Source organism: Gossypium arboreum, chromosome 11, assembly GCF_025698485.1.
Source record: "Gossypium arboreum isolate Shixiya-1 chromosome 11, ASM2569848v2, whole genome shotgun sequence".
NCBI lineage: Eukaryota > Viridiplantae > Streptophyta > Magnoliopsida > Malvales > Malvaceae > Gossypium > Gossypium arboreum.
This window is the reverse complement of record NC_069080.1, coordinates 9877988-9902958: the sequence shown is the minus strand read 5'-3', so window position 1 is coordinate 9902958 and position 24971 is coordinate 9877988. Positions and strand designations below refer to the sequence as shown.

The 24971-nt window shown below is 32.8% G+C and overlaps 2 protein-coding genes and 1 long non-coding RNA gene across 5 annotated transcripts; 1 reads left to right on the top strand and 2 right to left on the bottom strand.

The window, feature by feature from the left end:
* Positions 1 to 8032: 8032 nt before the first annotated feature.
* Positions 8033 to 10772, bottom strand: LOC108473016 (protein TILLER ANGLE CONTROL 1). The gene is made up of 5 exons (XM_017774586.2): positions 10420 to 10772; positions 10242 to 10287; positions 9365 to 10011; positions 8833 to 8983; positions 8033 to 8235 (listed from the first exon to the last, which is right to left on the bottom strand). The coding sequence occupies exons 1-5, from the start codon at positions 10423 to 10425 to the stop codon at positions 8219 to 8221; spliced, it is 867 nt and encodes a 288-aa protein (XP_017630075.1). The 5' UTR covers positions 10426 to 10772; the 3' UTR covers positions 8033 to 8218.
* A 4842-nt stretch (positions 10773 to 15614) lies between these two features.
* On the bottom strand, positions 15615 to 16799 carry LOC128284200 (uncharacterized). Its single transcript, XM_053022012.1, has 2 exons — positions 16678 to 16799; positions 15615 to 16588 (listed from the first exon to the last, which is right to left on the bottom strand). Exons 1-2 carry the CDS (start codon positions 16724 to 16726, stop codon positions 16173 to 16175), a joined length of 465 nt encoding a protein of 154 aa, XP_052877972.1. The 5' UTR covers positions 16727 to 16799; the 3' UTR covers positions 15615 to 16172.
* On the top strand, positions 15997 to 21042 carry LOC108470991 (uncharacterized). Of its 3 annotated transcripts, none has more exons than XR_001869440.2 (5): positions 15997 to 16130; positions 16257 to 16369; positions 16472 to 16537; positions 16796 to 17123; positions 17239 to 17500. It is a non-coding gene; the product is annotated as an uncharacterized LOC108470991 (long non-coding RNA). The 3 variants fall into 3 exon arrangements; XR_001869439.2 differs by lacking the exon at positions 15997 to 16130 and adding an exon at positions 20840 to 21042 and having other exon boundaries at positions 16229 to 16369; positions 17239 to 17339; XR_001869438.2 differs by lacking the exon at positions 15997 to 16130 and having other exon boundaries at positions 16229 to 16369.
* The last annotated feature ends 3929 nt before the right edge of the window (positions 21043 to 24971 follow it).

Genomic DNA, 24971 nt, shown 5'->3' with positions numbered 1-24971 from the left:
CGATGTGGGGAACATTCCGTTATAAGGTGATGCCGTTCGGATTAAAGAATGCTGGGGCAACATATCAGGGGGCTATGGTGATGTTGTTTCATGACATGATGCACAAAGAAATAGAAGTCTACGTCGATTATATAATCGCCAAATCCAAGGGGGAAAGAGAGCATTTTGGGAACCTCAGGAAGTTGTTCGAAAGACTGAGAAAGTTCCAACTGAAGCATAATCCAGCCAAGTGTACGTTTGGGGCTACCTCGGGAAAATTATTAGGCTTCATCATCAGCAAGAGAAGCATTGAAGTAGATCCAGATAAGATAAAAGCCATACAAGAACTACCACCTCCGCGCACGCAAAAAGAAGTCAGAGGATTTTTAGGGAGGTTGAACTACATCGCTCGGTCCATTGCTCAACTGACTAACCAATGTGACCCAATTTTTTGACTTCTTCGAAAACATAATCCGGGAGAATGGAACGAGGAGTGCCAAGTGGCTTTTTACAGGATAAAATAGTATTTCTCTAGTCCCCCGGTGCTAGTCCCGCCAACTCTAGTAAGACCATTAATATTGTATCTGAATGTGTTCGAAAATTCAATAGGTTGTGTACTGGGGTAACATGATGAGTCAAGGAAAAGAGAAAAGGCGATTTACTATCTCAGCAAAAAGTTCACAGAGTATGAGGCAAAGTACTCGTCAATTGAAAAATTCTGTTGCGCTTTGGTCTAGGTAGTTCGAAGGCTCAGGCAATATATGTTGTATCATACGACATGGTTAATTTCAAAGCTGGACCCAATAAAGTACATGATGGAATGACCTACACTCCTAGGAAGAATGGCACGATGGCAGATCTTACTATCAGAATACGACATCGTCTATGTGAGCCAAAAGTCGATAAAGGAGAGTGCAATAGCTGATTTCTTAGCAACTCGAATAACGAAGGAATACGAGCCATTGAGATTTGATTTCCCAGATGAAGACTTGATGTGCATTACGGGAAAAGAATGTGAGTCATCCAAAGAGTAGTCATGGAAGATGAGCTTTGATGGTGCATCGAACACATTGGGGCATGAGATTGGAGCAGTCTTAGTATCACCAGAAGGGAACCATTATCTCTTCATTGCCAGGCTGAATTTCTTCTGTACCAATAACATAGCGGAATATGAGGCCTGTATCATGGGACTTCGTGCAGCTATTGAACGAAACGTCGAAATCTTAGAGGTGTATGGGGACTCAACGTTAGTGATATACCAAATCCGTGGAGATTGGGAAGTGAGAGATTCGAAATTAGTTAAATAAAACGATCTAGTGGCAGGACTGATTAAAGAATTTAAAGAAATAACTTTTAATAACTTCCCACGAGAAGACAACCAATTGGCCGATACCCTGGCCACTTTGGCTTCAATGTTCAAAGCAAATAGAGAAACATAAATAATGCCACTTCAAATGAGTATATATGAAGTCCCTGCACATTGTTTCAGCATTGAAAAATAGCCAAATGGATGATCATGGTTCCATGATATCTTAGAATATATCAAGAATCAAAGGTATCCCGAACAAGCAAATGAGAACGGCAAAAGAACAATCAGAAGAATGGCAACGGTATTTGTTCTTGATGGGGACATCCTGTACAAAAGAGGAAAAGATCAAGTGCTCTTGAGATGCGTGGATGATGTTGAAACTAGAAAAATACTTGAATATGTCCATGAAGGAATTTGTGGGACGTATGCGAATGGTTTCACTATTGCTAGGAAGATTATGTGACTTGGTTACTACTGGCTGACGATGAAAAGCGACTGTATTAGCTATGCACAAAAGTGCCACAAATGTCATATTTACGGTGATAAAATTCATGCAGCCCCTTCGCCCCTTCGCCCCTTCATGTCACGACTTCTCCGTGGCCTTTTTCTATGTGGGGCATGGATGTTATAGGGCCAATTTCTCCAAAAGCTTCTAATAGACACCGATTCATTTTTTTGGTTATTGATTACTTCACAAAATGGATAGAAGCCGATTCATTTACCAATTTGACTGCAGTTTGCAGGTTTTTGAAAAAGGAAATTATTTGTCGATATGGTTTGCCTGAAAGAATCATTTCGGATAACGCCTTGAATTTGAACAACAAGATGATGAAGGAAGTTTGTGAGCAATTTCAAATAAAGTATCATAACTCATCACCCTATTGCTTGAAAATGAACGGAGCTGTTGAAGCGACCAACAAGAATATCAAGAAGATTATTGGGAAAATGACCGAGACATATAAAGCCTGGCACAAGAAGTTACCATTTACTTTGTATGCATATCACACATCTGTACGGACGTCTCCGGGAGCAACTCCTTTCTCTCTGGTCTATGGATGGAAGCTGTGCTACCTATCGAAATTGAGATCCCTTCTCTACAAGTCTTAATGGAGTCGAAATTAGAGGAAGCAGAATGGGTCCGAGCTCGATATGACCAGTTAAACCTAATCGAAGAAAAATGTTTAAAGACAATTTGTCACGGACATATGTACCAGAAAAGAATGATCGCGGCCTATGATAAGAAAGTACGGCTGAGTGAATTCCACGAAGGAGAACTCGTACTGAGAAAGATTCTCCCAATACAAAAAGACTTGCGAGGAAAATGGGCACCAAATTGGGAAGGACTATATGTCGTAAAGAAGGCTTTCTCAAGTGGAGCTTTGATTCTCACTGAGATGGATGGGAAAGAGTTACCTAATCTAGTGAATTCAGATGCTGTGAAGAAATATTATGCCTAAAAAAAAAATTCAAGGTGAAAAACCGGAAAGGGCGTCTTGATTAACACAAAAGATTAGGATGAAAATCCGAAAGGGCATTCTAATGAAGCAAACACTGGGTTTGAAAAGTAAGGCGTTTTGAACGGTGGGTCAAACAACGAGACTACAGTATTGGAAATATTTCTGAAAACTCAAGATCTTCTACGCAAGAAGCCATTCTTGAAAAGATCATTGATTAAGAAACGTGGAAGAGTTCATGCGTTGAAAATCTAAGCATTTGTATCCGTTGAATGTGATCCCCTTTCTCTTTATGATACTTTTTACTATCCCTGGTTAATTTTCTTTGTTTGTTACTTTTGAAATAAATAAATGTGGGGCATCTCTTTTCGTACCTAATTTGGTCATTTTTCATGCATCTCATGTATGGTCCATTTAAATGATAAATAGTGAAATGACATACTCCAAACAAAAAAAATGTTAAGCATTACCCGGATGAGAATTTGATAAGTACAAGAGCTTCAAAGTAAGGACAAAGTTCAACCAGGGGCAAAAGAGTGATATCTGAGAAATGCAGGTTACTCGTAAAACTTGAGGTTGGGTACAAAGCCTGAAGAGAAAGTCAAGAATCGAAGCAATAAACGTAGATCATCACTAAAATCGTAACGAAAAGGGATATGTGACAGACAAGCTCAAGGCGCATAGCATAATCATGTAGGCATAAAGGCATTTGAGACAAACATGTGCATATAATGATAACATCATGCATGACATATACAGGTACTCCAGGAGAGCAAGAGAATGTGATGATAGCTGTACTGAATCAAAGGAAAAGACACCTAAGTTCCACCAGATGACATGTTTTGGTATTCTGATGTTTTTATTTCTGTTTTCAAAAAATCAACTCATATTGTGAGAGGTGAGTTGAGCCTCAAGACACATTGAGGTATTTTCAATTTCTGTCTTTAAAAAAAATCAATTCATATTGCGAGAAGTGAGTTGAGCCTCAAGACACGCTGAGGTAATTTCAATTTCTGTTTGTCAAAAATTAACTCATATTGCGAGAGGTGAGTTGAGCCTCGGGTCACATGTCGAGGTATTTTCAAAATTTGTTTTTCAAATTCTGTTTTCAAAAATCAACTCATATTGCGAGAGGTGAGTTGAGCATTGGCTCATGTGCTGAGCTATTTTCAATTTCTATTTTTAATGTCTGTTTTTAAAGAGTCAACTCATATTGCGAGAAGTGAGTTGAGCTCAGGATCATATGTCGAGTAAAGAATAAAGATTAGAGCTGATTGAAGACACCAGATTTTGTCTCCCTGAAGTTGCAGTGGAGCTGATCGAAGATATCAGATCTTGCCTTTCTAAAGTTGCAGAAGAGAAGACCACAAACCTTATCGCACTGAAGCGGTAGAAGAGCATATTGAAGCTGTAGATCTTATCTTTCTGAAGTTACAGTGAAGCAGATCGAAGCCACAAATCTCATATCCTTGAAGTTACATTGGAATAGATTGAAGCTACAAGGCATATATCAGAAGATGCAGTAGATTGAACCAAAGCTACAAGATGCGGTGGACTGGAAGGAGACTACCTGAACAAGAAGAGCACCAAAGAAGTCAATACTCGACAAGACCGGGCAAAATTGGCCTTTCTTTGTGTCTTTACTCTATTTTCATTACACGGCAATGAGCAAAGAGGGGCAGCTAGTACAGGCCAATTTTGACCCACATTAACTACAACCAAACAACCCAAATCAAATCCTTAAACCCAATAATATCCTAAACATCTAACATACAACCCATCAACCCATATCCATTAAAATTAAAACCCTTACAAATAAACCTTAAAACCCAAGCCTATTTCCATACCCAACTAACAGCCTAAATTTTAGCCCAACAAACAGACCCAAATTCCACCTTCTATCAAACCTTAGCCCATCCCAATCAAATCAGCAACCAAACCCTAGGTGCATCGCACCTAGGGTCTTCAGCCTTTTGACCTCTGCCACCAGCCCACCACCCACCGCCACTCCTCTGTCAGCCATCTATTCCACCACCACTTGCACCTGCAAAATCAGAGAAGAAGTGACAGCAAACAAGTAGCAAAATCGGGCTATAAAAGCCCCAAAAATGTAAACTAGAGAGAATTTTTTTACTGGACATTTTTTTAATACAAAAAAAATAGAACAAAAAGAGACTCAAGCACCAATAGAAGCATTCGATCATAGCAAGAAATACTAAAACAAAGGAGTTAGATTTGGGATAAGGTGTTATTTTCGATCTATTTTCATTTTTATTTATTTACTTTTCGTAACTTTATATACATATAAATATCCATTTATTTTCTTTTACCATTTTTATATATGAGTATTAAAAAACATAAAAAAAATATACAAAAAAATAAAAAAAATACATTTATTTTGATTTTTTCTTGGTTGGCCATTTCTTGTTGTGACGGCTGACGATTTCCGGCACGACCGACGGTGATCGGTCATGTGGCCGAAAATCGCACCTCTCCGCCTCCGCTCTCTTTTTTTTCTTCACTCTGCTGCAAATGAATTTTTTTGAAAAAAATTGGCCTTTTATAGCCTCCAAAACGACGTCGTTTTGCGGGCTGCCTTTTAACCCCAAAGCGACGTCGTTTTGCCCTTTACCCATGCACCGACTCGATCTGACCCGCTCCAGGCCAGGATCCGCGTGTTTTTGAGCGGAAGGGCAATTTGCGCATTTGGCCATTCCGTTTTTTCAAGCTTTTGCAATTAAGTCATTTTTTATTTTTAATTTGGCCCCGAAATTTGTCGCGATTTTCAATTTAGTCCCTGCTGATGTGCTGCGTTTTGATAGGAAGGAACAATTGCTGTTTCAGTCCCCCTATGTTTTGCGCGCGTTCAAATAAGCCCCTTTCTTTTGTTCTATTTTGAAATTTGCCTCAAAACTTTATTTTAATTCAATTTTGTCCTTTTTTCACTTTTCTCATTATTTTATTTTAATTTTAATATTATGTATACTTTTATATTTTATTACTATTATTATATTTATTATTTATTAGCATTATTATTATTTTTACTTAATACTTACATGTATATATATTATATGGTATTATTAGAAGTTTTTTTGTTATTATTATTTTTCTTAATATTATATTATGTATTTATTCTTTTAATATATTAGGTATATTTTAAATTCTATATTACGTATATACTTTAAACACTATATCAAGTACATATATATTATGTACAGTTTTTCTTAAATATTATATTATATATATTTAAATACTAATACTATGTATATATGTTTTCAATATATATATATATATATATGTGTGTGTTACGTGTATATATAGCGCTACTAATTTTCTTTTATTATTTTATTTTCCCTGTACATATTGTCGTTTATATATTCTTACTATTACTATATCTATTATTTATTAGTATTTTACTATTACTATTATTAGTATTATTTTTAATCAATACTAATATGTATATATTATGTTTTTAATACTATATTTTAGTACCATATATATTGTGTATATTCTTAATACTATATATTGTATGTATTTTTAATAACTATTTTATATATATTATGTATATACTTTTAATATTATTATGTATTTATTTTAATATAGATATGTGTATACTTATGTAGTATTATTAATAGTTATTTTAATATTATCATTATCTCTAATATGTATATATTATGTATATATTTTAATATTATATATATACTTTGTAATACTATTATTATGTTTATATTTTAATATATATATGTATGTCTATAGATAACATTATTAGTGTTTTTAATATCATGTTTCCGTCACTTTACTAACTATTATTATATGTATATATATTCGTTGTTTTTATTTCGTGTTTAATACTATTATTACGTTTAATATCGCATGCATTGTTATTGTTTTTAATATTATTATCATATTTATTATTTACTTCAATGTACTTCTAACTCCTTTATTTTTGTTTCTTACCCATTCCGTATCAGTTTGCTTTTCTTATTATATTATTAGTATATCATTATTTATTATTATTATTTTCTTTTTATTGTAAATATTGTTTTTATTTTTATCCTATTGCTTTTATATTATATGTTAGTATTTTTCATTCATTATAACATTGTTTGCACCGTTTATTTATTTATGAATTTTATTTTAAAAATATTTTTCTTCATGTTTTTTATTAATTTCAAGAAATAAGGCAATGTACCGATTTTAATATTAAGTTTGTGATTTCATCGCTATGTTAGGTGAATCACGTTGGTTCGTGTTAAAAACGGGACATCCTTAAAAAAAACCCTAAACTTGAAATTTCTCATGTTTTGATCGGATCACGATTAAATGTTACATTGAACTCGCATTTTTGAAAACTGAGACAACATATGTTTAATGAGATACTAATTTTGGGCGTCGCGGGGGTGCTAATACCTTCCCCGCGCGTAACCGACTTCCGAACCCTATTTTTCTCTGAACTTTCACGTAGACCTAAACTCGTCTTTCTTCTTATCAAAAATAATTTTTTTTTGTTAAAACGAAGATTTATCAGGTGTCCGATCACACCTAGGAAAAATGATCGGTGACGACTCCTTTTTTTTTTAAAATCAAAAGTCGGTTTTTCAAATTTTCAATAAATCGCCTCAATTAGCGACCAAAGCAAAAAAAATTTACGTCGCTACAAAAACAATAAAAAAACAACAATTCGATGTAACGTATTCGGCTATAAAAGCCATAAAAACCATGTATTTTTTTACAGAGATAAGCAATCAAAATAGGTTAAAAGAAAAACTGAATACAAATGGTGATTCTTTCTTCGATTTATTTATTTTTATTTTTTTCAAAACAAATAAAGTAAAATAGAAAAGGAGGTATTTTTTACCTCGTGTGTAACCGAATCCCGAACCTATTTTCTGGATTTTGTAGACCAAAAAATCTTGTTTTAATAAATTAAACCTCTTATTAAAACGATTAAATTACGAGATGATCCGATCACACTTCATAAAAGTGATTGGTGACAGACTCTATTTTTTTAAATAAAAGTCAATTTCGAAAAAGGTTTCTACAATGTTAATAATAGAAATGTAGGAGAACTAGTGTCTGTCATTCCATACGGACGTGAGGATAGTAAAGCTTTAGTTAATGAAATAATGAAGATGAATAATCCGAGACAATAAAACAAAAACCAGAAGGATTAAGAAAAAGTAGAAAAGGGAATTGGCGTGACATGAAAGCCGGATTACTGTTGTCTCTAAAGTTTCAATTATTAATATGTATAATTATCTCATCTCGTTAAATAGGGGTGCCAAGACAATCAAACAACCAACAATATACTAAATCCAAAGTAGGGAAATTACAAAACAGAATGACTCGGTTCCATATTTCACATACATTAATTCATATTATAAAACAAAGTAAAAATAAAATAATAAACATACAATTATTTAAGAAGAAACATTGGGAACATTAACTTTTAGCAGATTCGGTCATCCATTATAATTCAAACCTCAGCAATATCTGCAACAACAACAACAATATGATCAAATGTCAACAAATTCTTCTCCAAAAACAGAACTAAATTTACTTTAAATTGAAGAAGAAAATTAGAAGGACGTACATACAATGCTGATTACTTGGTCAAAAAAAGTGATACTAATAATGAAGGATAATGGGAAATCGACCCCACCAGACATTACGACAGGGCGACGAGATTATCATGGGCCCAGATTGAAGGACAACGGTGTTTGGGACGGTTTCCTTATTGGTTTTATACTTTTGTAGTGTTATTTTGAAAAAGTGTCCCCCCTTTTTCCCTATCCATGGACCATGGAAAATGACAGTGAGGACGGGTTAAACTTGTCTTTTGACCTAACCATGCAGGATTGGAGTACGCACAACAAGAATAGGCTGCTTCTTCACGAGGAAGGATTCTATTTGGGATAACTTATCATTTATATCCCTTTCCAATAAAAATATATCACTTTAGTATTTTCATCTTAACTTGTTTATCCTAACATGTTTCTCCACATATAATACAATAAGGAAACAGGTTGACATATGTTGTACGTCTCATTATTTTGCTTAAGCTAAAAAGAAAATGTTGGAAAAATATACCTGGCGATTGAAGCAAGGAAACAGATTCATTGGCTTGGAGTGTGCTGCTAGCAACAGCATCAATCACGCTTGCCTTGCACCGTCCCTCCAATTTATTACCCTTTCCTTCAAGCTCCGGATGGATCTTCCTTTTCAACATCCTCCTCATCATCTAATAACCCAAACAAATTAATTTCTTCAATGCTCAAATTTCGGCATTCAACTTTTTATTTAAATCAAACCGTCATTTCATAACCACCTTTTAATTTTTACATACACTTGTTGAATTAAAATTTGATTTGTCCTTTTTTCCATTTTATACTTTTAGTCTTTGTCCTACAAGTTACTCACTTCACAAACTAATATTAAATCTCTGTTGTAGTGGGATTTATATTATTCTAATAGTGAATTTTTCTTTACTACCCAAAGCTTTAGTTTTACATCATAACCCAACTTTAACCTTGGTTGAAAATATAAAAAAGAAAAAGAAAAGAAAAGAGAATGGTGTTTGGATAGGAACAGAGGCATGGGTTTTAACTTAAACAATACTCACCTGGTGTAGCATTTTGATGGGACGTGAATCCTCGCCAACTCCAACTTGAGGAATGAGTTTCTTGGCAAAAGAAAGGCCGTTTTTGGCAGGAAGAGGAGATGGCTTTTTGCAAGAATCAGTGACCAAATGGAGAGGAGAGCGGGGCTTCTTTTTTATGTCAGTATCCTCAGAGAAGAGGTCGGCCAGTGTAGTTCTTCTTCTCAGCTTTCCAGAATGGTCCTCGGTGGCATCCAAGTTAAACTTGATTTCACGATCAGTAGACCCACCAACCATCATCATCAACTCCTTTTTTCTGTAGTTCGAGTTATCGACATTTGAATCAACGTCCTCCAAACTCGGCTCGAAACTGCTCAACATCAGCGGGTTCACTTCTTCTTCTTCATCATCATCATCGCCATCAACATCTTCGTCATCGTTGTTATCAGAGTATCGTTCTTCGTCGTCGTCTTCGTAGCTCCCCGAAGCTAGGTAGTCATTTTGTTCTTCAGCCAAGGATTTCAAAGGATCGAAACCGAAGGTGCCAATTGTTAAAACGCCATCTCGCCAACCATCCAGCATGTCAACCAGTGCCACTTGTTCCAGTAAAGCTTTTGTATTGGAGTCAATTGCAATGGAATCAGTCTTCTTAACATTTCGTGCAAGCCCATCTGCACATAAAGCACAAGTCTTTTCATGATATCAATTGAAAAATACATATATATATTTTTTAAATCTTCAATGAAGAACACTGTTCTAGAGAGAATGTAAGATGCATATATATATATATATACACAAACTTGGACCGTAATGATACATCAACTGTCAGGAATTAGAATGCATGAGATTGGGTACACCATACAATAGGAATCTGTCACCAGAAGAAGAAAAACTATCAAACCTTTGAGGACGTTATGATGGAACCTCCTTTGCACCCAGTTGAAGATCTATTAAATAAATTAACGTCAGAAAATCCAGACACTGGAATTGATTCATTAGAAAGGGAAATCAAAGTTTTACATAGTTTTCTAGTGGAAAGAAATTAAGTAGAAACAAATTTATGGGTACGTCGTAGTTACCTTCATTTTCTCAGCCAAGCTTTAGTTTGGTGAGAAGGGAAAAAAGAAAGAAAAAGGGAAATGGAAGTCAAGGCGAATGTAGGGAGGGAGGGCTTGGGAATGTTTTATGATGGAAACGGAAGAAGTGAAGAAATTAGCAAGGAAAAGGCAAAAGAGTTACGCGGCGCGACGTGGCAAAAAGGAGTAGGGCCAAGAAAATAGGCACTGTCTTAAGGGGGTGCATGGCATGTTGGTATATACGTGTTGGGTCTATCTGGCTTGATCGATGTGGCGAAATTCTCCAAATGATATTATTATATGCACATCTTTCTCTCTCACTTTTAGTTTTCCATCACTCTTAGCTTAGGCCTTAGTAGCTCTCCCTTGCATTTTTCCCACTTTCTTTATTTTATATAGTAAAATGCTCCAAACCTTCTAGTTTCCTCACCTTTCATCTAACCCCCACCTAATCTTTTGCATTTTATGCTCAAGTACAGCTATATGTGGTACCATCGTTCTTTAAATGAGATGAGCAAAGCCCTTAATGGAACTGACCCTCTTTTAATTTTTAGCCTAAAGTTTTCAATTAATGGTAACCCATAATCACGGAAAAAGTCCATCCAGCCATCCATGAGCCGAAAGATAATGTGCTATGGAGCCTTATTAGTTCCAAGAAAAAAAAATGCACCCAATCAAGGTTGACGTGATCTCCAACATCTGCTTTTCTCAAGCTCCTTTTTATCATATTTGACGTGCATCAGCCTAATGCACTGTTTGCCTTTGTTCTTAACGAGTACATAAAAAAGTAAATAGTTGAAGAGTTTATATATTAGTTATTAACTAATTTTAAATCCATGCAATGCAGAAATACGTAATTTATTTTACTAGAGCATATATATATATATTAATTATTATAAAACTAAAAAATTATTGGTTATATATTTTAATGGTAATCGGAAACTGGCAATACATATATAATAAAATTTGATAATTCATACGTAGCGGTAATAATTTATTTTAGAAATACAAACAAAATCCTAATAATATCTTTAATCCCAATTAATTGAAATAAATAAAATTATCATGGATATCTTTATATTAAGAGTTGGATTGCATTTTAATCCCTTTACTTAAAAATGGGTAAATTAATCTCTATACATTAGATTAAACGCAAACTAATCTTTCATTAATTATTTTATCTATTTCTCTGTTAAGTAATGACTGGTTGGCAAGGGCCCAGCACCTCTTAAAATGAAAATTTTTTCATTTGGCCCTTTAAAATTTTAAAATTTTAAATTAGTAAATGTAAAATTGTATTTTGACCCTTAAAATTATAAAAATTTAATTTAATCCTTTAAAAATTATAAAATATAAATATTAAAATAATAAAATTATATTTTACTATCGTAAAAAATATAATTTAATTTTTTCCCTATAAAAATTTCCTGACTTCGCCTCTAGTGGTTGGCAAAACAACTAGTCAATAATATGTGGTGTGTAAAATGTACCACGTGTTGATGTCACATTTTACCACGTTAGTAAATATTTAAAAAAGTTTAAAAAATTCCCAAAAATAAATAAAAGACTTTTAATAATTATTTAAATTTATAAGAAATTATAAAATTATTGCAATTATAAAAAATTAAAAATATAAGAAATTAATAAAATAAGACTCATCAACTTAATTAACTAAAAATATAAACTCGATTTAGAAGATACATGTGTGTTTATATATGTATTTAAATTCTTTAAACACACTGTATATACATAGTTTTTATAATTTTAATATTTTTAAAATTATTATTATTAAATTAGTACAATATCCTTTAACTTCTAATCAAAACAAAAAGAAGCAAATCTCTAAACATCAACTTTGGAGATCCTTAATATTTGATTTGATTTTATAATTTTATCATATTTTATTTAACTCGTCAGAAATATTATAAATAGTAGAAGATTTGTATTATCAGGAGTATACTGGCTAACGTATATACTCACCTACTTTGGGCACTGAATTTTTTTATTTTATAGTAAGTATTATCGATCGCGGATCAAAGTCTATGATAAATATACGTATAGCACCTCATGAAAGTCAATTGATTAAATTGGGTTTATTCGACCCATTTGAACTGACTTGATTCGCGAAACATGTGGAGAAACTCATCTACCTAAAGCATTGGTGACCAACGAGTAAAACTAGAGTTATCATGGTAAATATGAAAAGTAATATTAGAATATTTGTAATCTTAAAAGATTTTATTTTAAAAATCGTAGAGGATCATGCAAATCTCTTAAGAATATCAAATTGTGGATTGGCTTTGATCTCATCTGTCGATATAAATTAAATTGTACTGTTGGATCTGGGGGAACTCAACTATTTTTGCTAAACCTTTGGAAGATGATATTTATATCCTCTAATTGATTTCCAACTGTTGTGGTTGTTGTAGAAGTGAATTGGCGTTGAGGATGAAATATCGGGTCATTAACTTCACCTGCAGCAACGAGTACCGATACCTACCAAAAGGGTATCAATTTTTTTTTTGTAATTAATGTTGATTTCAGTGACTGTTGGAGCAGAAATATCGATACCTTAGGAAATATGTTGATACATTAAGAAAAGTATCGATACTGGATCAATACTTACCAATGTTTGAAAATGACAGAATGTCAATTTCGTATCGATTATCAAAGGGGTATCAATATCTTGTAACATATCGATACTTGGATAAAAAGTATCGATACTTTTTGTCCTGGAGCAATTCTAACTAGTTTGAAAATAGTTAAAATATATTTGAAAATATTTGACTCAATTGAAAACATTCAACTTGATTTTATGAAATTGCTCAACTTTACTTTTATTCAAAAACACTTTAATTTGTTATATCAAAACATATTAATCAATAAGGCTTAGTTTAACAATAAAATTTACTTTTTTTATAATTATTAGTGGTAGGAATGTGGTTGCTTAGGATCTAACCAATGGTGAAACTAATGGGGCTGGCAGGACCTCGGCCCCCTAAAATGAAAATTTTTTTATATGACCTCTTTAAAATTTTAAAATTTTAAATTAGTAAAGGTAAAATTACACTTTGGCCCGTTAAAAATATAAAAATTTGATTTAATCTTTTAAAATTTATAAAGATATAATCTATTAAAAAGCGAAATTGTATTTTTATCACAAAAATTAAAATTTAATTTCAGCTCCTCTAACTCTCATGTCTCACAACTTAATTCTCTTTATGTTTGTTAAAAATGAAATATTCAAATAATTATATTTGACTTTTATTTAAAGGTTTTTAATATAATATAAAAATGTTATATTAATAATAGTAAAAATATGAAATAAAGAATTTTCAGAAAAATATAAATTTACTATTGTTGGACAGTAAAATTATATTTTGTATTTAATTACTCCTATATAGCAAACATTTTAATAGTAATAAAATAATTTTAAATCAAATATAAGGAAATGTTTACTGCAACAAGCAACCCACAAAAACATGCAAGGATTATCCGAATCATTTATAAAATAATTAATTTGTAAACCCATTAAAAATCTAAAACATTGAACATTATTTCTATTTGAAGAAGAATAATAATTAGAGCTTGTTCAGTCAAGGTAGGCTTTGGCATTCATATGGTGACACTTGGATGAGTTAGAAGCTAGCTAGGGATCCCAGAGGGCAAATCAGACAGTGAGAGGCTAAAAGTTGTTCGAAAATGAAAACTACTTAAGCTGGAAAGAAATGGCAGGGAGAAAAAACAGAAACATGTTGAAGTGGTGGAATTCATGGTGACTATTGTCATTTGACCGTTTGCAGCTTGTCTGCTTATGTCCTAACCTAAAAGCCTTTCCACAATTTCAAAGGTGGTGACCCTGGAATGGATTGTAATGCTTTCTGGGTCTTTGTTGCTGCCTTACACCAACTACACAATCCAACCCGTTCTTTCTTTCACCTCCAACACCCTACGCTTTGGATTCTCCTTAAAGCATTCTAGTTCAAATTTGTAGGGACTATCTCATATGCCTCTTTTTCAGCCTGATAGGTGATGGGGGAAGCACAAATTTATCACAACATCCACATATGCGGCTTCATTTCTACTCATCATAATTATTTCCAACAAATTAAATTTATTCTTCTGGGGTTTTAAAATCTTAACATTGGCAATTAAAACAACACTAGGAAAAGCTTACAGTAACATGCAATGATTTTCTCCAAATGGAGTGAAAAGATAATTTTTTTTTTATAAAAAAAAATAAAAGCATGGCCAAGTACCCAGCAGCATCAACTTTTTAGATATTGAAGAAGTTCATTTCCAGGAGGAAAAAATTGAGTCCATTTTATCTGGCTGTGAATGAATATTCTTATTATTGGATATCAAATGGCAAAATCCTGTCTGGTCGACTGGTCGCCTTTATTTTACTCTGTTCCTCCAGAATCGTTTGCTTTATTATTATAGGTCGCCATACAGTATTGAGAATGAATGAGGACCAGAAGTTCTTCAGGGCTTACACTATCAACAGATATCATACAGTATCTATTATCTTAACGCACATGCACTCAGACCCTCAAAGACCCACTTTAAAGATTAACTGGTTGAATTAGCTCCATTGGCCAAATCTGGTGGATCAAACAAGCATCCCATTGGCTCATTTTTTTGCTAACGGAATTTAGTAGGATCCACATGACATATTCCGACACAAAATGGACATTCCGAGAAGACATTGTGTGGAGTGTTTTATTTGGGGCAGCATTACCCATCTCCCTATCTCATGAATCACTAACTATTCCAACTCATGATTTAATCAGCAAGGATAACAAAAGCTAGCTAGGGGTTATTTTTAACAAAACTAGAGATACCATACTTACCTGCATCACCTTTATATCCCATGCTTTATATTCTTCATTGCCATAGATTTCCATCACTTGTCCCTTCTTCAATAGCATGGTTCTCCCTTTACAGCAACTTGAGAGGCTCTCTCTACAAATTCAAGAGATAAAACTTTTAGGTTATTGGAATATATAATTATTTAATATATTATCAATTAAGTTACGTTATCCGGTTTAATTCATTTAGTTTAAACATAATATTTTGATGTTTGGTAAAGTATAATTTATTAAATTATCCTTTTATAAAAAAATTTAACCAATTTTAGTTCTTGTAATATTTTTAATTTCAAATTTTCCATAAAATTATGGTAACTTATGAAATACTTTTTATTATTACACATTAATTTTTATTTTTTTGAAGGAGAACATTTGGATCATTTTATAAGACCAACCCAAAAAAGAACAAAACGGAAAAACAAAAAATAAAAGGCCGTTCAAGGAAACCAAGCCCAAAATCAAAACATAAAAAACAAAACAAAAGAACAATACATAGCAGCCCATCAGCAAAAGATCCAGCTCAACAGGTGGGGGGACTAGATATTTCCATCCAGCTGTTATCCAAATTTGAACCCCACATCAAAAGCAACAAAATTTATTGGAAAACAATCCAAATTGGAACCCCACATCAAAAGCAACAAAATTTATTAGAAAACGTTGCTTAGTCATAACTTGCCCTGAATAAGCATCAGCATCAATCAAAATCACCACACAAGCAGCTCTTCATTTTCACATGCACTCCAGTCCCTTCCGATCAGCAAGCACCGCATCCTCCACGCCAGAAAAGACCATACTCACCAGATAAGAGTTCTCTCTTTTCTTAAGACCCTCGGTAGCAATAAAGTGAGCAACTTGGTTTGATTCGCGATGGCTAAAACGAAAAACTCAAAAGACAAAACCATAGCTCAGTTGTTTAGAGTCTTTTATAATAGCTGCGATCTCAAATCTATCATCCTTTTGCTCTTGCAGTTTGCAGATGACTGAACGAGAGTCCCCTTCAATTTCAACCTCCCTTAACTGAAGGAATAAACCGAGATGAATCGCCTGGAATCCCGCCAAAGCTTCTGCAGCAAAAAGAGAAGGTACACTCGAATGAAACACTGTTTTAAAGCAAATCACATCTCTTTTTTCATTTCCTACCACCATCCCAGAACATGACTTATTCCTCTGTTTGTTAAAAGCAGCGTCAAAATTGATTTTTACCCTCGATCCAGTCGGAGCAACCCATCTGTTAGTAATCTGTCTAGCTGGTAAGTTCGTCTTCACTCCATCAAGTTCTTTTAGGGAGTTTTTAACATAACCTGCAATTTGAAAACCAGAAGTAGAAACTCATTCATGAATGAATCTATTTCTTGATCTCCATAAAGCCCACATAGTGCATGCTATCAACCTAAACTTAGCCAATGAATAGGATTTGAACAAGTTTTTAAACCACTCATTGAAATCTGTACTTGCTTCTGTGTTAGGCCAAAAAACCCCTAAGCTTTCCCATGTCTCCTTTGCTGTAGGACACTCCCTGAACAGATGCTCCGGTGTTTCCCCTTCATGTTGACATCTTCGACAAGTGGTTGATCCCATCAAGCGTCTATAATGAAGGTTACCGAAAGTAGGCAAATAGTTACTAGCAATCTTCCAGTTCGTAATTTTAATTTTTGGAGGAAGATCAAGGGTCTACAATCTGTTGTAAAAATTTTTATAATCTAGTTGTCTTTGAGTTTGTCCATTATGTAAAAGACATTTATGTCCACTCCGGACAGTATTCATATTAAGAGATCCTCATGCGGATGCATAGACAGTGAGACACAAAGAATTCTTTCCGCATCCATCTCCTCAAAGGTATTGCGAATGAACTCAACATTTCACTTTCTTGAATTAACATCAATCAAGTCTGCTACTATCAAAAGCCCCGAATTTACATTCATACTCTGAACTCTGAAATCTATACTATCAGGTACCCACTCGTCTCCCTAGATAGAGACACTCTTCCCGTCCCCAATTCTCCAGCCCAAGCCCTTTTGAAGAAGTCCTTTAGCAGTCCAAATGCTTTGCCTGGTAAGAGAAAGTAAATTTCCTAATCTGAAACTAAGGAAATCTTAATATTTAAAATATTTTGCTTTCAACGTACGCGCTAGTAAAGAGTTAGGAAGATTATGTAATAATCGCCAACTCTATTTGGCTAGTAAAGTAATATTAAAAAGATTTAAATTACGAAACCCCATACCACCCTCTTCCTTAAGCAAACATAACGACTTCTAATCACACCAATGCATCCCTCTCTCACCAAAATTTTTTTTCCACCAAAACTTACTAATTAAGTTTTCCATTTCAACACAAAAATTTTTTGGCAAAAGAAAATAATACATCGAGTAAGTTGGAATTACTTGTAAAACAGCTTTTATAATTACCTTCTTATCACCTTGAGAGATATGCCTAACACTCCAATTATTCATCTTCTGCTTCAATCTGTCCTTCAAAACCTGGAAAGCCATTTTCCTTTTTCGTCCCACCATGTTTGGAAGCCCCAAATATTTTTCTAGCTCTGTCAAACAGCGAACATTAAGAGTTTGGAATGCCAGAATCTTATCATGATCAGTCACATTTGAACTGGAAAAAGCTGTAGATTTTTTAAAGTTTACACATTGCGAACAAGATTCGTACTCTCTAAGAATGTCTTTGAGCACCATGATCTCCCTATAAGAAACCTCACCAAAAAGAATACAATCATCTGCAAACATAAGGTGGGTAATAAGAGAGGAAGATCTACAAACCTTAGCCTTTAGAATTCTCTTTTCCCGACTAACAAGTTTCATCAATGGAGAAAGGCCCTCCCCACAGAACAAAAATAAATAAGGGCTTAGAGGATCCCCTTGCCTTAACCCTCACGAAAGAGTGAATCTTGAGCATTCTTCACCATTAATTAAAATAGAATAGTGAACCAACCTAATATAGCGTAGGATAATATCAACAAAAGAATCAGCAAAACCCAATTTTAACATCATACCTTGAATGAAAGGCTATTCCACATGATCATAAGCCTTACTCAAGTCCAGCTTCAAGGCCATAAAACCTTTTTGCCCACATTTTTTATTCTTGAAAGAATGAAGAACCTCATAAGCTAGCACCACATTGTCAGTAATAACTCTAACCAGTACAAATGCGCTTTGAGCTTCATCAATTCACCACCGTCTTTGCAATAATCTTATAGATTACGGTACATAGGCTAATAGGGTAAAAATTTTTCAAATTTAGAGGATTTGCAGTTTTTGGGATTACAACCAAGAAAATACTATTGATGTCTACTAGTGATCTTCCGTTGTTCAGAATATCCAAGCAGAATGTGCTAGTATCATTACCTATAATAGACCAGTACTTCTGGAAGAAAATAGCAGGAAAACCATCTGAGCCAGTAGCTTTTGTAGGCCCCATACCTTTCAAAGCCTTTTTAATTTCCTCCTTTGTGTAGATAGTTGTAAGACTTTGATTCATATTATCATTAATACAGCACGAGACCCTCGAAAGAATATGATCCAAATTGTCGATTCCTCTAGAATCAAATAAGTCTAAAAAATAGTCGCGAGCAATTTCCCTATTCTCGATACAATCAGTAGCCATCGAGCCATCCCTCCTTTGCAATCTACAAATGCGATTTGTACGCCTTCTTTGAGAAGTAAATTTTTGAAAGAATTTCGATCCCTATTTTTCAACCAATTCACCCTAGCTCGTTGTTCCCAATATCTCTCCTCCTTATCTATCTCCATGTTAAGGTGTAATTTGACATCAACCAGTTCAGCCAAAGATTCATCCGTCAGAACAATTTAACTCTTCCAATCTTTTTGCTAATCTTTGAACATCATACCCTCTTCTTTGTTTAATCTTGCCCCTTCAGCTTTACATCCCCTTAGAAAGAGATAAAAGTCGACTAATAAAAGAACCTGAGCTACCATTCCATAATCTTCTTACTTCATTCTCGTAGGACTCTTTTAAAATCCACGACGCCTCAAAATGAAACCTTCTAAGTTTTTGACGTGAATCCCCAACCTCCGTCTCAAGAAGCAATGAACAGTGGTCTGACAAAAATTGAGGAAGGTGCCTCAAAGAATAATTCGAAAAAAGTTGAATCCATGCATTTGTGGCAACTCCTCTATCAATTCTCTCTCTTATGATATTTTCCAACAGACGTCCCCTTTCCCAAGTGAACCATACCCTAGAATATCCAATATCTTTCAAATGACAATCCTCCAAAGTCTTTTTAAAAGCTTCCATTCTAGCTTCCTCCCTAAGAGTCTTACCCTGTTTTTCATTAGAAAAAAGAATATCATTAATATTACCTCCAACTGACCATGGTAGAAAATTATTACTCCCTAGACAACGTAACAAATCCCACGTTGCGGCTTTATCCCTTACATCCGGTGCCCCGTAAAATCCCGTAAATCTCAACTGAGGATTTTCTTCCTTCTCTTGTATTTCAACATCAATGTGATTTTTGGAGAAACTCTTCAGATTAACTAATTGCCCCCTCATTCAATCCAATACTAAGACCCCCTCGAGTCCCTTCCGCAGGTACATCAATACCATTAAAAAAACTACACATTCTCCTAACAGCTCCCATTTTAACAACATTCAATTTTGTCTCCATGAAGAAGACGATTTGGGGATGATAAATTTTCAGTATATGCGGAAGTCTTCTAACTGCTCGCAGACTCCTTAACCCGCGAACATTCCAACAAAAAATTCATTTCTTTCGGTCGGCATACCCATTAAAAATCGCCAATAATGTTTTAAAATGGGCAAATTGCCCATCAGTAACTTCAAACGAATCCGGAATAATGGAAACATTAGAAGTCAAAGAGTCAAACCTTTGTCTTTTATTTCTTTCCTCACTAGCAATAGGATCGTCTTCCAACTCACAATCCATTTTTGATTGATTCAGCCCATTACGAGGTCTCACATCCTCCAATCCCTTAATTAATTCCCCACAATTCAAATTGGACTCCAACTGTTGACCTTTGCGTGGCAGCAAATCTCCCCCAATAATGGGGCGTGATTCTTGCTTTTGACTGTAATTAAATTCAAATTTGGATCTTTCCAGATTAATTCCAAGAAAATGATTACAATCAACTCATGATCTTCTCTCATAATTGTTCCTTGAATTTTGGCCCAATTACTGCTCAACTCGATTCGTTCCAAAAAATTTATTTTACCCTCCCTCAGCCAAATGTTGTTGACTGTGGTGGCTCTCCGCGGCTGGGCCCTTAATGTCAGATCTCAACCCACTTCCACTTCCTGTATTCCACATTGTAGTCTCATCGGACAAAAACTATCTCTATGGCCAAGACACCCACACAAGAAACAAAACAAAGTCAGCTTTTCATATTTGAATTTTGCATACGTGAAATTGGATTCAGAAATCATAATTTTCTTCCTTCGTTTTAGCAGCTTTCTAACATCAATCTTAACACGAATACGAAGAAAACTTTTATAGCCATTGGACAGTTGCTTCATATCATATTCTAGAAATTTACTAATGAAGTTTCCAAATTGCACTGCCACAGATTCCCTAAAAAATCCTGGTGGCAGATCGTGAATTTGAACCCACCAATCAGAGTAAACCAAAGGAATAGACAAAGGATCCTCATTCTCCTGTATCATATGGGCAATCAAGAGGTGACTATTGAAGGTCCAAAGGGCTTCTGTAAGAACACGATGGATATCAACTTCATTAAAAAATTTGAAAAGAAAACGTTTTTCACCCAAATCTGAATTTTGTGCACCCTCCAAGGGGTGCCAGATGTTTGCCAACGTATTCCTTATGGCTGGGAGATTAACAATAGTAGCTGTTAAGAACCATCCCACCAAACAAAAGATATACACTGTACTGTGCGCTTCAGCCTCAACTGGGATAAAAAGGGCCTCTTATTCTCCATCCTCCAAACTCAAATCAGCCAAACCCCTCTCCATTCCTAACCCTCACCTAATAGAGAAAACAAACTACTTGACAGATGCCAAAATCAGTGCGAAAGAAACACAAATACAAAAGAAAACAAAAGGATTAAACGAAAAGATAAAAACAGAGCGTGCCAGACAACAGACAAAGGTGTGTCAGAAGACAAACAACTCATGTGATACTTTGCACATTAATTTTAGTATCTGAATTAAATTGAATAAATTGTTGAACTTTTTCTTTGTCGTTGTTGAACAGTTAAGCCTAATTATGATAACTTATTCAATAGGCATAATAACTTAGTTGGCCCTTTAGCTTTACAAAAAAATAAAAAATAAAAGGTCATTTTAGCTCTTAAACTTATACTGTTTATCAAATCACTCCAAAATAGGAGTAAAAGTTAACGTCTAATCACTTTGTTTAAGTGGCAATATGTAGATTGCACGTCAGCTAAGTAAACAAACATTAACTTTTTCATCCGTTTTAAGGTGATTTGACAAATAATGCAAGCTCAATGGCTAAAAAAGACAAAATTAAATAAAAAGATAAAATAACTTTTTTATAAAATTGAAGAGCCAAATAAATTATTATGTCTTTTAAATATGGCTGTTGTCTTAGAGAGAAGTGGAACTAAAATTTAAAAAAATTAGTTATATGTATACATATATGTATTAAAACTTGCTATATCCTCTTATACTAATACATTTGAATAAGTTACACTAACTTTTGATTTTGCAAGAAAAATTGCAAAATAAAAAGAGTAAAAAGATGAAATTGATTAAAATAATAAAATTAATAGGTAAATTTGTCTAAAATTTTAGATTCCAAACAAATTATAAAATTATTTAAGAAAGGAGTGGTAATAAGATTATTCCTATATTTCAAAACTGTTAACACCATCGGATATATGAAATTATTACTCCAAACATAGTAATTACATTCCTCTAAACAAATGTTTAAAATTCAACAATGGTAATCACGTTCTCATAATCTTACATAAAATTATAAGATAGTTTTTATTTTTTAGTCAGCAATCTTGATATCCTTGCGCATCGAGGAAGTAATTTAGATTTAGTTGGTGCTGCATAGGATTGGGACTGGGTGGAGTTCATATGGTTTTATTTCCAACGTGGGTTGGTTCACGATCGAACTACCTTTCTCCTTCCTGGAACAACCCTGTCCATGATTTTCAAATCATTGAAATCCACATAATTTCCTCCATTGATGATGAATCATAGTGGAGTAGGAGTCCTTTAGGGAGACACCAATTACTGTTGCTTCTCTAATAATTAATTAATTATCTTTTCCTTGTAGTAATGCTTGATAGTTGAGTTGAATCTCCTAATATCTTAAATCACAGATTTTAGTCTTTTTTAGCAACCTTTTATCTACCCCATCAAATGAGTTTACTTGTTTTAATTATTTAAAAAGAAATTTTTTTTTATGTAATCTAGAAGTGAGTAAAATTTGATTCGAAAAAATTGAAAAAAAATTTAAATTTCGAGTTAATCGAATAGAGTTACTTGAATTATTCGAGTCAACTTGAATAAGAAATTTCAGATTTCAAGTTCGAGTCGAATTGAATTTTTACAATTCGAATAATTCAAATAATAAATTAGTATAAATACCGTTTTGGTCCTGTCAATTTTGAAAATGAGCAAATTGGTCTCTCTCTTAACAAAATTACAAAAAAAAATCAAAGTAATTTTCAAAATAATTTTAAAATTCTAAATATTTATAAAATTCTAAAATTTATATATTTTTAAAAATATATAAAATAATTTTATAAAATAATAATTTTGAAATCTAAATAAGTGATTAGTGATTCAAGTTTATTATACTAAAATATCTTCTTATTTTTTATTTTGCTTTAAAAAATTTTCAAATATATATTGTTTCAAATTTATGTGTTCTAACATGAAAATAGTTATATTGTACAAGATTTTAATTTAACATTATTAATTTTTTAATTTAACTCAAACGGTTTTCCTCGATTTGATTGAACTTTCATCCCTAATTTGAGTTATCCAAAATTCAAATAAGAAATGATAAAATTGCGTCATTTTGATAAATATTTACATTTTCTAAAGTTAAAAATCAAAATTATCAAGTTAAATTTAACAAAAAACTATGTTGTTTTGATTAATGTTTACCCATTAGTCATACTTTCCTTCCCGAATCATCCCACTCTCCTTTTTTCCTTTACTCAAAATTAATCTAAAAATTTATACTTCATCTACTAGTAAAATAATCGGTTCATGTAAACGGAACATTTAGTATAAATAATAAGATTCGTTAATTTGACTTGATTGGACTCAATTTTTTTGACTCGACTTGATTCAAAAAAAATTCAAATTGAGTTCGGTTCCTAAAATAGGATTTGTTAACTCGACTAAATTGAAATTTTTTGACTCAATTCAACTTGACTTGATCGAATATTCACTCCTAATGTCATTAAATAAAATTTGTTTTATAATTTATATTGTGTCGATATATTATAAAAACCTTAAAATCTGCCCTAGTTTTCTTTATTTTGGAATTTAATCTCTGTAATTTTATTTTTAGGAATAGATTTTTTTTAGTTTTCAAATTTTAAAATTAGGTCCAATTGTTAATTGTTATTATTTTGTTATGAAATTTTGAAATAAAAAAATAATCACTTGATAGTCATGAAATTAAAAATGATGTTGTAATCAACATGTATTTAATAAAAAATTTAACAGTGTTAACAATTAGACTTGAATTTTAATATAAAAAATAAAGAGACTAAATTCTTGAAAATAAAAACACCACCTAAATTCCAAAATTTCAAAAAATATAGGGACTTATAAAATTTTAACCTTAAAAAATATAAATAAAATAAATTAGTAGAGTCTATTGGATTATTAATTTTAAAATGGGTAACTGATAAAAAAACTAATAAACAATTTTCTGAAAATATTAATACCAAAAGGAACCAACCAAATTCGATCAGTTTTGGTTGATAAATCCGTTCTAACCGATTAATAAACCATATTAGTTAGACTCTATTTGGGATTTTTTTTCTTTGTTATTATTATCCTCTTGATAGTTAAATGGAGTAAATTTTAAAAATTAGATTTAAGATGATATACTGTGTCTATAAAAAAATAAAACAGTTGACAATAGCTTCCAGTTTTTTTTTTTCATTCTGCTCGTAATAATAATAATTATTATTACTAAAAATTCTATCTATGTGAAATTAAAATAAAAATAATATAAATTTGGAGTAAAATAAAATTTTAATACTTAAATACATCAAATTAAAAATATTAAATGCACTCAAAATTTTTATTGTAATATTATCATTTTTTTAAGTTGTATTGAGTTAACTTATAATACTAACTCATTTAACAATATTATCAATATATATATATACAAACAATGTGGTTGAAACAATTTGTATAATAACTTTGAAATGTATAAAGAAAAACAAAATAATGCTTTTGTCTAAATGGTAAATAAAATATTTTATAAATGTTAGTGACATGAGTTCAAATTTATCTATCAGATTTTATTAAAAATATGAAAGGACAGTACCCTCATAATAATATGATTTATTTATACATAGAAGGATATTTTCATAAGTCTCTTGATCGAGTTGGAACCTGATTAAGGGTGTGTTTAGTAATGCTTAAAAAAAATACTTTTGGAAGAAAAGTTGTGTTAAACAAGTAAATTTTGGTTGAAAGAAGTGGCTTTTCAAAATTATTTTTATTTAGAAG